Raw genomic sequence first — 12092 nt, 5'->3', positions numbered from 1 at the left:
GTTGATGCCTTTACGTCGCTTTTTGAGGTTGCGTGGAAAGGTTAAATAATTTAAGATAATGCCCTTCGAGTCTGGACGGTGTGCCTTTAATGGATACAACAAAAAAACTTATTCCTGATGAACAACGATTAAACGAATATCTTTAATTCACGGCTATGACCATATCCTTGGCAATATTTTGCACTCCAGTTGTTGTGCCCATGGTGAACATACAGTGAATAATTTTCAGTCATATCTTTCCCATGTAACATAAACAAAGCCTCGACCCAAAGTAAAGTTTTCTTTTAACCAGAGAGGGAGTAAAAGCTGTTTATTTTCGAGCCATATACGAGATAACTTCAGTACAATCCAAGTATAACAATAAAAACTCGTCCCGTAAGATCTGGGCAAACACAAATTATGTGCAATCATCATGCAACAAACATTTTTACATCGCTTTGGTAATAACCTTGTGGCACAATACCCAAAAAGATTTTATAAAATCCGTTCTACGCTTGGACTTAAAAAAAAATACACCAGCTTGAATAATCCAAAGTCATTTGAGAACTTTCTACATCGTTTTATCACATCATGAGCTTTTAAATTGTACTCAGCACTGCGTGTAGTCAGGAGTGTATATGCCATCCACGTAATGTTTTCATTCGTCGTGCATAATATTTATTCTCTACAAGAGATGAAAAATTAGTTGAGGTGACTCACCGTTTAGGTTTCTCTCTGCTCTCAATCCAGTGAAAAGCAATTGTTTTTTCCTCCGACGGAGAGATTGCCCAGAGAGTCGTTTTAACTTCGCTTCTTTTGATCTTATTTCAGGAGCCATTTCCTGGGATCGAAAATGCTTTCAAGTCTACTCAGACTGGCTTCTGTGATTATTTAAAAGAAATAGATAAACTGTAATAGAATCTTGACGGAATAAGACCATCAACTCATGGAAATTGACAAAAAAATAATTTTGATCGTGTCATTCCGTTAATTCTTTTTTACAAACCGTGTTTTAAGAAATTGGCTCTCGACCTTTACCTTCGCGGAATCCATAACAAAACCCAATTTTTCAGTGTTTACCATGTTTCATCACGTTACAGTAATTTCCACTGTTTTTATTCGCCTGTATTTATTCAGGCACATTGAACGAATGAAATATTTTCCCGGCAATCTTTAGTTTGGGAAATCGAGTTTATTGACGTAATTGGATGACTCAAATCGATCTCGACTTCTGTTTATGGATGGAAACCTCTACTTCCGACAACTTGCAAGCTCACATCACTTCGCGCACGTAGGGAGTTCGTTGAGCTAAATACAGATGGGCTGGGGTATCCCTTGAGCGGAATTTTTTTCAATACCTCCATTCATGAACACAAACGAAAATTGGTCAAAATTTCCCTTCAGGCGCGAGCGAAGCGTATTGCACAGACGGTATTCGTGAAGATAAAAATATTGCCGCATCTAAACGTTGTAAGCACTGATCAAAAGTCTCTTGATTCGTTGTGGATTCAAACACATGTTCTGCTCTTCAATTAACCCAGAGGGAATTTAATTTAAAATTGTATCTAACAAAGAGAAATCTGCGATGGTTACTAGAGCGCTTACCTCAGAATTTCCATGCAGAGGAAAACTCGGTAAAATTAAGCTGCAAAAGATTTCTGTGCAAAGATCATGCAGCTGATTCTCGCAATCCGACCAGGCCTGCACAACACTGACAAGCTTTGAGGGTCGCACACCACAAAGTCAATTGATATCAATTTCCAGTTGCCCAATATCCGAGCCGGCCGGACGCGCGCTATGGGGTTAACACACTTTCAAACGACCAACCCTGGCGTTGCAAGATCGATGCTAACAAAACAGCTGATCGAAAATATTACAACAAGCCTGCAAGTGTCGTGAAGCAGCATTTGCTGCACGGATATTCATGGGTTGAATTGATAATTTATTCCAAGTCGAGGTTGTAACCAAAATTTGCATCTGCGATACAATGATATCGCTTTTTGGGAATGACGCAACAGTTCTCTAGGAATCGAACGATTTTGAGCTTGACTAATCAAAGATTTCATTTTTTCAACTTTGGCGATTTGTTTTGAGCTTTAGTACTATTTTGAAAACGCAAATCAACAACAGATGCGCCTGATTGCTTTTATTCCTTGTTAGAGGTAAGTAAAAAGGCTTTTGTCACGCGTCACACCATCTTGTTAGGTAAATTTGGCCCAGAACAACTCCTCGTACGAGGAGGACTGGACCAATTCTCGAAAAAATTTCAAAATGGCGGACGAAAACGAGGAAGATTATATGTCGGACAAATTTTTGCTAAGTACGACTGATAACAATCCAGGTTTAGTTCCAGACAAAATAGCAAAGAAGTATAGGAGAGAGATGAAGCATAAGGAGTTGAATCAGCGAAACAAAATGAAACCGATGAGAGAAAGGGAGATGGAACATCGTGAACAGGGTCTAGCAAATGCTTTAGACAGCAGTAATAAAGGATTCGCTATGCTACAGAAAATGGGATTCAAAAAAGGAATGGGCTTGGGAAAAGAAGGTACGTTAAAGAGTTTCCTGCAGGAATATTGCACCCATGTGCAAGGCATACAGTTTTCGGGATACAAAGTTTGCAGCGAAAGTTAAGGTATAACTGAAAGGTATCTCAGGAGATTTTATATCTTTCGGTATTTTTTAAGTATTCAGTACATAATTGTACCTGTAACTACGAGATATTTTAAGGGCTGGATATGTAGCAAGCAGTTAAAATTTTATTTAAGACTTAAGATATGTTTTCTTATTATTGTTTATTTTTATTTTTGTGGAACTGTATGTACCAGTCTTTTGAAACCAACTTTTGATAAGAAACTAGATGCAAAAAATTTAATTTTTCTAAGAAAAATGTATAGTTCTCATTTACGATTGACCACACTCGTTGGAAACCTCTAAAAAAAATTGAGTTTTTGATTGCAGAATATTTAGTTTCATGCAAGTGCATGTTCATTACTTAGTATACATAAAATAACACGTGGAGTGGACTCCTTACACCTTGAACTGACTTGAATCTTCAAGGGAATAAGGTCAATCATCAAGAGTTTGAGTTTTTAAAATCTTAGATCAAATAAATGGAATTAAAGAGAAAAGCACTGTTCACCCAATTTCTAATTGTGCTGGCAAATGTAAACAAATTTAGTTACAGTGGAGAGGAATCAAGGAATTTAAGGAAGAAAGGAAGTGTTGGCAAAGCTTTTTGGTGATAAAATGTAATGTAAACTAGCAAAACATGAACAGATCTGAGACAATTTGCTCTCTGCAAAGAACAAAAAATGAAGAAGAAAAGAAGAAAAGAGAAAAGGTAAAGTTGGAAAAATTGGAAGTTTCTTCAAAGTAAATTCCAATTTTGAATCAAAGCACTTTTTTTACTCGCTTGAAGTTGGGAGGCTGTAAGTTACGCAAGTCAACTTTTATGATGTTCAATTAAATATTCATGTTTGTAATCAATCATGCGTAAATGATATCGCATGTCTAGGTTTTATGCAAATCTAAAATGTGTATTTGATATTTGCTTTGTTTATGAGCATCTTAGGATTCTGGACACATCTCTACTGCTAAATCTTGTGTACTGATAGACTTAAGTTGCATGTTGTGGACATGTCTTCCGTGTTACGATCATGACTCTGTTTATAAGTTGTAGTTCTTCATTCAAAAATATATAAATTCAGACTTATTAGCACCCTTAGTGTTTAAAGTTGTTATGAATACGCAGTTTTAAAACAATCTGATGAAACTGTCATCCACTGAGTTTGCTTGATGTTTCAAATCTGCCAATTAGTTTAAATGTCATTACCTATTGTGGCTCTGAAATACAGCGACTTGTATTTTGTATTTTGCTGTTCATTCCACTGTTGTGATCAACCAGAACTCGATTTGCTCTGATTGCGACCATCAAAATAATTTTCTAGTCACTCGGTGTTATCATTTTGTTTGAAGAGCTGAACAATGTTTTGGCTGTAGTGTACTGTGTACATACATACCATGTAATTGGTGTAGTCTGATAGTTAAGCTTCTTATTGCCCACTTGATCATAAGAAATCAATGTAACGTGAAGAACCTGCAAGGTCAAGAATGTCTTAATTTAGTTTGATTCAGCTTGCTTTGGAGGCGTGATTAGGGAGGGATGTGGGAGGTGAAGCCCAAGGGAGACTGGGATAGTCTTGTTAAGACTGATCAGTGGTGGACTAGCCTTAGTCCTTTCTCAGGGCTCTCTCTTGGGGGAGTCCTTGTGTACATTAAAGATGTTTTGATTCAAGTCTGGTATGATCTTGTCATGAAATTATATTTAATATGAACAAGCTATCTTCTCTCAAGATGAACTGAGCAATTGCTTTCTTTTTCATAACAAGTAGCCATTAAAAACTTACATTATTATCATGACTTTTTCGGCAACAACACATTATTGAGATGAGTGTTCTTTCTCCCTTTTAAATTGTTTGTAAGTTTACATTAAGCAAAATGACACAATGCTTTTTGACACAGTACACTTACACTGTATGAAATTTGGTGGACTACGGCACTGAGAATTTGAATCAAGCAAAAAATTTGTTATAACTCAGATATTACAATAAAATTAAGCAATGCAGTTGCCATCATGATCACTGTACAAAATTCTCATTATTTCCTATCTTAGGGACTGGAAGAGCCGAACCTATACCATTGACTGTTAAAGCAGGTTTGAGTACTTTTATTTACTTCTTTGCCTTAGATTGAACCTGGATGGCATGGCTCCATGAGACATCAGAGTCGAATCCACACCAAAGAAATAAAAAATGATCAGTTATTCCATCTTTTATAGATCGTGGAGGCCTTGGGCGTGATATGCTCTTAAAAAGACAGAGAGAGGTGAAAGAGGCATTGAAACATGAAACTGCAAAGAAAAGAGTGAAGATTGAGGAGAAGCAGAGAGACAACTTCAGAAAACACATGAGTGGCAGGTTTGCTGAGAGGCAAACATCAAGTGATTTATATAAGAGCCAAAAAGCATGTGAACAGCTGGACAAATCAAAGGTGAGGAGTTGTAAGGATGTTAGAAGCTCACTTATATATAAGTTTTTGTTTTCTTGTTTAATACTGGGCTAAAACATGGCCTCATCAGATACAGAGAGGCCCAACATATCAAAAGTGTTTTAAAGGAATATCTACAACTTGTAATTGCTCAGTTGCTCTGATGAAGGGCTAATGCTTGAAATGTCAGCCTTTAATCTCTTTACAGTGGCCAATTTAAGTTTTCAACTCAGTTGTTAACAGTAAATTACCCTGTTATACTCTCCCACTGACGCAGCACCACAGTTTCTTTAGAAACTTATCCCCTTTATTCTACAACTTGCATAGTTTTGAAAATTAGTATTGTGTTATATTTATGATTTATCACTGAATGTTCACTTTTTTCTAATTATTTTGTGTTTTCTTTGATGCTTTTTTTTTATTTAGAAATTGAATAAGTGGATTTGAAAGGTAACTAAGCATAGGTGAATCATAATTTTTTTGCTATCACTTCTCTAACTTGTAGGACTTACCTTGTGTCGAGAAGTGGTTTTGGCCACAGGAGGAAACAAAGGAAGATGACGAGGATAAGGAAGAAGATGAAGAAGAAAATGATGAGGAAGAGGAGGAAGAGTTGGAGGTTAGTTGTCCCTCAGGAGGAAAATATAGAAAGCTTTCTTTGGTGCATGCTTCCACATTCATTGTCAGTTTTAGTTATTGGTATACAATATTTTTGCAACAGGACACAGAAGTATGTCAAGGCCTTGGACATTTCAATATTGGAGATTGATATGATAAACTCTTTTTAATGGAATATGGTACTGTGAATAAATTGTTCGCAGAGTTGTTGGAGTGAAGAATCATGGAAGGGCTTGCTCTTCAATCTAGTAAGATTTCTCGAATAATTTTTTTCCTGAAACTTCACAATTTCAACCACATTTGCCAAAACTACCATGAGAACTTCTATAATAATCTACTCCTGACTCTGAGAAAAGTTCCTTAGTTCCTTTTATATCTGGTGAGTGTTGTTTGCATGTTAAAGAATTAAACCAGGTTATGTGGTTGTGAAGGTGGTTGTAACATAGGGTTTAGGTTGAAAAAGCTCATTTTGATACTCCAACAAACAGTAAGCAGTTATTAGGGCCATCATAGTGATTTGTTTTTCCGTGAGCATACAGTATGTTAGCAGCTTATATGTAGCCCAGTAATTTATGCCTGCATAGTTCCAACACTGTGATATTTTCTTGCATGCTTGACAACAGCCATCAGAGAAGCTCATGCACCTAACAATGTACTTGAGAAGAACCCATCAATACTGTATTTGGTGTGGGACCAAGTATGATGGTAAGTAGAACAACCAATCATAGGAGATTTGAAACGGGGGGAGGGGTGGGGCAAGTGGGGAGGGTTGTTCCAAGAGATCTGAAGGGGATGGCTTCATCTTGCATTTCCCACACAAGCCTTTGCATCATTTGGCATCTTTATGGGGATTGGGTAGGAACAGTGTATTTTAGTCTAGCATGTGTATGGGGGGGGGGGGGGGGGAGGGGGATGGATTTAGCTTGGTGAAGGTCATTCTGTTGTGCTGTGCTGGTCCACCATGATGTGTTACAGTTTCGCGAAGTGAAGGTGAACAAAAAGATTTTGTGGCAGAACCATCTCAGAGGTTAAGACAAACATTATGTTCTTTTTAATTTTAAAGCAAAAATGCAGCTGCAATCTTTCAATACTAAAGTAAGGATAATTTTGTTTTCTTTTCAGATGATCAGGACATGGCCGACAACTGTCCGGGAGATTCAGCACAAGATCATGAATAACAATCACGAAGGAAGAAGAGAAAAAACCAGGTTATTTTATAGAGTCCATCATATTTGTGTTAAGATTTTCATTACGACGACTTTCGAACGAATAGTAATGAATGTTACGACCATACTCGTCAGAGAAAATACCGATTGTCGTTGTTCACGCCCGAATGGGTATTCACGACCGAAGTCGATCGTAACCGATCACTGGCGATCAGAACTTGATGGCAGGTTGCGATTATAATGGAGAGAGGCGATTGTTCACGAAAGTAATCGCATGGCTAGCGACAGCTAGACTACGGGGACAAGTGATGGAGAGTATAAGGCTAACAGGGTTCTCATTGACGATGGACAAACTGAAGATGACCTTTTTTCTTAAATATCAGCTTACTTTTCTCGGAAACTTAGGGATGGTGAATGAAAGTTAAAAATCTCTCTCGAAATCTTGCTACCTTTAGCAATGAGTCTCCAAGTCTCGTTAATGGTGCATTTAGTTATATATTCATCTAAAATGATGTCTGGTATATTTTTTCAAAATCTAAAAGTCTCGGATTTGTTCATACAGCCGACGAGCTTGGTCAAAAGTTCGTTAGGATGGTCGAGATTTATCTTTATTAGCGACGAAATCCTATGAGCGCGTTGGGCGCTCTATAAAGAGAGGCGAATGCTTATCTGCTTTTCTGCCGAGGAGAACATGCGCATCACACACCAAGAGGAAGAATACACCGCATTACAACTCGATTAAGAAGAGGAATTCAGCTATTTTCCTTTCGTAGACATTTTAAGCACCCTGTTGAACTAACTGAGGTGACAGTTAAGTGATTTAAACGATTAAAGTTGAAAATAAAGTAGTACTTTCTCCGGATGAACTGGAAAATGAACATGACAAAATGTCAGGGAAGCTTCTCATGTCCAAAATGCTGTCATGAATTGGTATAGGCATGACTAATTACAAAAATTGCAAGAGTACATGGCGAGCGCCTCTCCGGAAAAAAGGAAAAAACAATTCAAGCACAGAAATGTTTGTTTGCGTAAGTTAGTAGGAATAATTGTGTAACAAATATCCTCACTTTTACTGAACTCTTTGCTTTTGTTGAAATAGGACGCATCTAATTTTATCCTGAATATTTTTTAAATGCACTTTGTAGGAGGGGACTGAGTTAAATTAAATGCACTCAACACCTCCTTTCTGATCCTCTGATAGGAGAGGAAATTTTCTCACTTTAACACTTGAGAGCTAAGCCAAAGTACAACATTATAACGAGGAAGGAAGTGGTGACAGGTTTTCAGAATCTTATCCGGGTCACATGCAAGCGTTCCGCTGAGATCGTGGGAATGAAATCAAAACGGCACATTGCTCACACAGGGAGTTTCATCAGTAGGAGTCTCATCAATGTTTACACAATAATTAATCCTTGTCACATTATTATTCGATGTTCGACCGTGGTCTGGTTTGAAAATTGTATTTGAGGAATAAGAGCAAGTTAAGAACCTTGATTCGTTTCGAACCTTTCATGTAAAGTCAAATTTAGCAGACATCAAGTTAAATCATGTGACAGGTACTTTGACCTTGTGCACCAAAGAGGCTTACATAACAAAACACAACATGATAGTTTTCCTGGCCACGTTCGCCTTAAGCTGTAGTTTATGTAAATAATTAAGCACGTAACCCGAAGAACATTTTGAGAACTTTTCCAGGCTCACAAAAAGCGGCATAACACAAAAGAGAGATGAAAAAAATAACAAAAATTAGAAGGTTCAACCTCGGCTCTAAAATTCGACGCTCTTAAAAAAAGCACATTGTGTACCCAATGGAAGAGGCAAAAGTTAGCTTCCATACCTTTCCATGCCTACATGATAGAGATTACTTTTTCCCTGCTACGTAATTTACTGAGACCTTACCGGCAACAAAAACAATTTTCCTTTTCATTCGCTCGTACCATAGGGTGGGACAACCATGCAGAAAATTGATCATAAGTCACGTACTGTGCAATTGATAGTTCACAGGAAGCTACAGGGAGATGCCGGACGCTTGTAGTTCTAGGCGATTTCATCAAATAACCATAAACTGTACTGATATCAAAGAATAAAGGCAAAAGACACTTACGTCAGTGTAATTTTTGTTTTTTTTCCAACTCACATCACCTATAACACATTTCATTCGTCAGCACCAAAACATTCACAAGGGAACGAGACGATCAATTTTGTGTCAGCTAGAGAGGGTGAACTCTGGATCAGCTCCGGTGGTCGAAACTCAACCGGAAGAGGTGATGGGAGCGCGTGACCTTAAAAAGGGTCAGGATAGGCCATGAAAGAGCCGACCGTCCGAGGGTCCATCGGTCCAGTCCATGTTACATCCTTTCCATAATTCATTAAAAAGCTACAGGAGTCTCGGCTTCTCGGCAAGTTTCGGATTTTGCCGTTCGCCAAACCCAAATTTTGAAAGCATTGGAGTGAAAGTTGTTAAATTAGACGCTGGGACATTGTGTGAACACTTGGGTTGTAATTGTAAAAATAAGATGTCTATTTAAGCAAAGCTCAATAACCTTTAAGTAACTAATCAAACTGGAGTGTTAGGTTCTTGAAATATTCTTACAATAATGGGCTTCACTCCTGAAATATTGCAAAGTGAGGTGAAATAAGTCTTAATAATCTCTTGGGAAATAACTGCAAAGTCGAGTTAAAGTAAAGATACCTGACATGGTCACAGTAAAAGCAATAAATTGAAAAGTTATGGAGCTTCTCAAAGGATTAAGAAAATTGACAACCTTTTTGTTCGATGGCATGGAGATGTAATTATGCTGCGGTTCGTGGTTATGACTGACTTTGAAAACCAATATTAAAGGCACTTGATGAAGTGTGAATTAGCTTTTTATTTTTCCAATACCCTTTTTTTAATTTACAAAGGAATTTATTAACTGGTGGAATTAATTTTCTGTCGTTTGAAACCTTACTTAATGTATTGAAAGGGGTACCAGGCTAAAAAGCGGCACTCCACGCGGTTTTAGTAGTCGGTTGAGTGAAATTCTTTCATTTTGTTTCAAGAGAATGTGATTGGACAATTTGTAGCTGGTATTTGTGGAGACTCGTCACTGACTTAATATAAGCCAGACATCAATAACTTAAGGTGGGTATAAAATACGTTTGTTAATCTATTGCAAGATTGATTCCTCGACTTCTTTACTAAGAATGCATAATGGCAGGAGGCTGTTTTTTCTCCATTTCTTTGGATTCTCGACTTGACGGAAGGCTAGTTGATCTACTAGGCCTGCAAATTCAGTTTTACAAAAATAAGAATAAACAAAAGGAAGCAAAAAAAACAGAGGAGAGAAAGGCTCGTGCTCCCCTTTTCAACAGTCCGTTTTGTTTACAGCACTCTACCCATATTGCGTTCTGAAATTAACGAACAGATAATCTTTCTGGGTTTACTTTACCTAGATATGACGCGTTCGACAGAATCAGACTGCAAAACATTGGTGGCCCTGTGTATCACAATTGTAGTTTTATTCATCGTCTGGTTGGTTGTTCTTTCCCTAATTGCTCTCTACTACTGGCGTCAAAGAATTAGAACTCGACCAAACAGGTTAGTCCAGATTAGAAACCTGTCAATCAGGTGCACTGAGACTCGATGGCTCAATGGTGAGCCCGCATGACATTAGGTCAAGAGGTTTAGTTTCTACCCCTTGCCGAGGTTTTGGGCCAGACGGTGGGGGTGGGGGTTGGGAAAGGAAACTTTGACCCGAAATAGACTAACTAAACTCTCGTCCACTTTATGGCCCTGACGTAGACTTCATCAAGAAGCCAGTTTTTTTTTGAGTTTTTTTTTTTGTCGAGTCACTCTCGATTGTTTATCTCCTTGGAGGTATTCCTGTCATTTCTGCCAATTATTTTCTTTGAAAATCCTAGCATCTGAACCTAATTTTCATTATTTATTCTCCACCCTTTGGTAAAGGAACGCCATTAATCACGTGGTTGACCCAAGTTCATCAGAAATGACAGCATGGGACTCTACACAGGGGACTGGTACGGTGCAAACAGATAATGCACCAACCATACAACGGTACAACAAGTCGACACAAACTGCAGCTCTACTGATGGATCATTTGGTGACACCAGAGAGGCCCTCACAGCGCCTTCCTCCCATCACAAGCAAATAATACTGATATTCATCAGTATCAAGTATTAGTCAACGAATAAAGTGAACACTGATTTGTTTGTTCAGGGTGAATATCACATATTTCTCTTCGACTTCGGAAGTGGGCTGGATATCTGACATATCATAATTTAAAAGGAACTGGCTAATGAGAACTTTACATTAATTCATGATTGTCACATAGCGAGAGCACTGAAGACAAAACATTGTGGGAGGTCATGGAGCTCACAACATAAACTGTAGCACCGTTGTTTTCATTTGTCAATTCTCCGGCTTTTCTGACCATACGTGTTCATTTTTAGCTAATATAACCGGTTCCCATCAACGGGAGCTTCTATATCCGCTAGTTCCTTGAAAACACTCCTTCCCGTTGAGTCCACCGTAAATCGCAAAAACTGATTTCGCTGCTCAATGCATATGAGCGGATGTTTGACATAAAACAATAGGATTATCATACCTCTGTTTTGATTGCATGGGTCGTAGAACTCAAAACTTCCTCTGGAAGCCTTTTTATTAATGGACGACCTAAAAATACAGGCAAAAGTTCCTACCTTGTTGGCCATTGTTCTCGTGGTCTTTCTGTCCATTGCTGTGCCGATGTCTGTCCCTTATCTCGTGTCCCTCTGCAATGGTCACGTCAAACGAACACATTTTATAAAGAATCGATCTGCTCTTCCAATTTGACGTCTTCCCGTGATGACGAGGGTTGAATGAACCATAAAGGTCGTATTCATACACAAAAAAGTCACGAGAGTTTCACCGTGATATTGCGACAAGCAGCAAAGTGCGTAAGAAAATGAAAAAGAAGTGAGATCAACGTCTGATACCAAAAAATAAAATATATGATGAACAGCTATTCTTGAATTGTCTTGGCAAAGAGGAGAGGGGAGGAGGGGAGGAGGGGAGGAGGGAAGGGGGAGGCAAGCAGCGTTTTACGGATAAAATTTAACCAAGGCTCTTTATTCAAGAAACCTGCCAAATCCGCAAAAATGTGAGAAAAAAGCACTACACCCACAAGTGCGCCTTTCTAGAAACTATCAAACCCGCCCTGTCAAAAATACTAGCGTTAGTTCGCTATGTAGATAGCAACAAGTTAAAGGGTAATGGTTTACAGCCGGAATTTTTTAAAC

At 38.3% G+C, this 12092-nt stretch overlaps 3 protein-coding genes across 11 annotated transcripts in view; 2 read left to right on the top strand and 1 right to left on the bottom strand.

The window, feature by feature from the left end:
* Window positions 1-9040, bottom strand: part of LOC113678599 (solute carrier family 49 member 4 homolog) — a 29055-nt gene extending 20015 nt beyond the window's left edge. The window contains exons 1-2 of one of the 5 annotated variants that reach the window (XM_089211432.1): window positions 8917-9040; window positions 4002-4078 (exon numbers count right to left, since the gene is read on the bottom strand). In XM_089211432.1, the coding sequence (XP_089067558.1) occupies window positions 4002-4053 (52 nt within the window). In that variant the 5' untranslated portion in view covers window positions 4054-4078; window positions 8917-9040. Of the gene's footprint in view, window positions 1-699; window positions 861-985; window positions 1177-1584; window positions 1906-4001; window positions 4163-8916 lie in introns of those variants that run through there. The other 4 variants (XM_089211428.1, XM_089211427.1, XM_089211429.1 and 1 more) reach the window with 4 other exon arrangements.
* On the top strand, window positions 1869-9569 carry LOC113678601 (G patch domain-containing protein 11). Of its 3 annotated transcripts, none has more exons than XM_089211437.1 (7): window positions 1869-2527; window positions 4655-4696; window positions 4820-5031; window positions 5534-5647; window positions 6270-6351; window positions 6769-6854; window positions 8978-9569. In XM_089211437.1, exons 1-6 carry the CDS (start codon window positions 2251-2253, stop codon window positions 6822-6824), a joined length of 783 nt encoding a protein of 260 aa, XP_089067563.1. In that variant the 5' UTR covers window positions 1869-2250; the 3' UTR covers window positions 6825-6854; window positions 8978-9569. The 3 variants fall into 3 exon arrangements, with proteins under 3 accessions (XP_089067563.1, XP_089067564.1, XP_089067562.1); XM_089211438.1 differs by lacking the exon at window positions 8978-9569 and adding an exon at window positions 8014-8911; XM_089211436.1 differs by lacking the exon at window positions 8978-9569 and having other exon boundaries at window positions 6769-7686.
* LOC149042056 (uncharacterized) lies at window positions 9008-11818 on the top strand. 3 transcript variants are annotated; one of them, XM_089211440.1, is made up of 4 exons: window positions 9008-9076; window positions 9855-9936; window positions 10248-10392; window positions 10762-11417. In XM_089211440.1, exons 3-4 carry the CDS (start codon window positions 10250-10252, stop codon window positions 10964-10966), a joined length of 348 nt encoding a protein of 115 aa, XP_089067566.1. In that variant the 5' UTR covers window positions 9008-9076; window positions 9855-9936; window positions 10248-10249; the 3' UTR covers window positions 10967-11417. The 3 variants fall into 3 exon arrangements, with proteins under 3 accessions (XP_089067566.1, XP_089067565.1, XP_089067567.1); XM_089211439.1 differs by lacking the exon at window positions 9008-9076 and having other exon boundaries at window positions 9637-9936; window positions 10762-11818; XM_089211441.1 differs by lacking the exons at window positions 9008-9076; window positions 9855-9936 and having other exon boundaries at window positions 10117-10392.
* The last annotated feature ends 274 nt before the right edge of the window (window positions 11819-12092 follow it).

Source organism: Pocillopora damicornis, chromosome 7, assembly GCF_964200805.1.
Source record: "Pocillopora damicornis chromosome 7, jaPocDami1.2, whole genome shotgun sequence".
Lineage (NCBI taxonomy): Eukaryota > Metazoa > Cnidaria > Anthozoa > Scleractinia > Pocilloporidae > Pocillopora > Pocillopora damicornis.
The sequence above is the reverse complement of the archived record's forward strand: the minus strand, read 5'-3'. Positions and strand labels throughout refer to the sequence as shown.

Bases quoted from the DNA above. Each gene is read 5' to 3' on its own strand.
- LOC149042056 (XM_089211439.1), top strand. From the start codon at position 10,250: ATGACGCGTTCGACAGAATCAGACTGCAAAACATTGGTGGCCCTGTGT. The intron at 10,393-10,761 runs GTTAGTCCAGAT...CCTTTGGTAAAG, and splicing joins ATTAGAACTCGACCAAACAG to GAACGCCATTAATCACGTGG.
- LOC113678601 (XM_089211437.1), top strand. From the start codon at position 2,251: ATGGCGGACGAAAACGAGGAAGATTATATGTCGGACAAATTTTTGCTA. The intron at 4,697-4,819 runs GTTTGAGTACTT...CATCTTTTATAG, and splicing joins ACCATTGACTGTTAAAGCAG to ATCGTGGAGGCCTTGGGCGT. The intron at 5,648-6,269 runs GTTAGTTGTCCC...GCTTGACAACAG, and splicing joins AAGAGGAGGAAGAGTTGGAG to CCATCAGAGAAGCTCATGCA.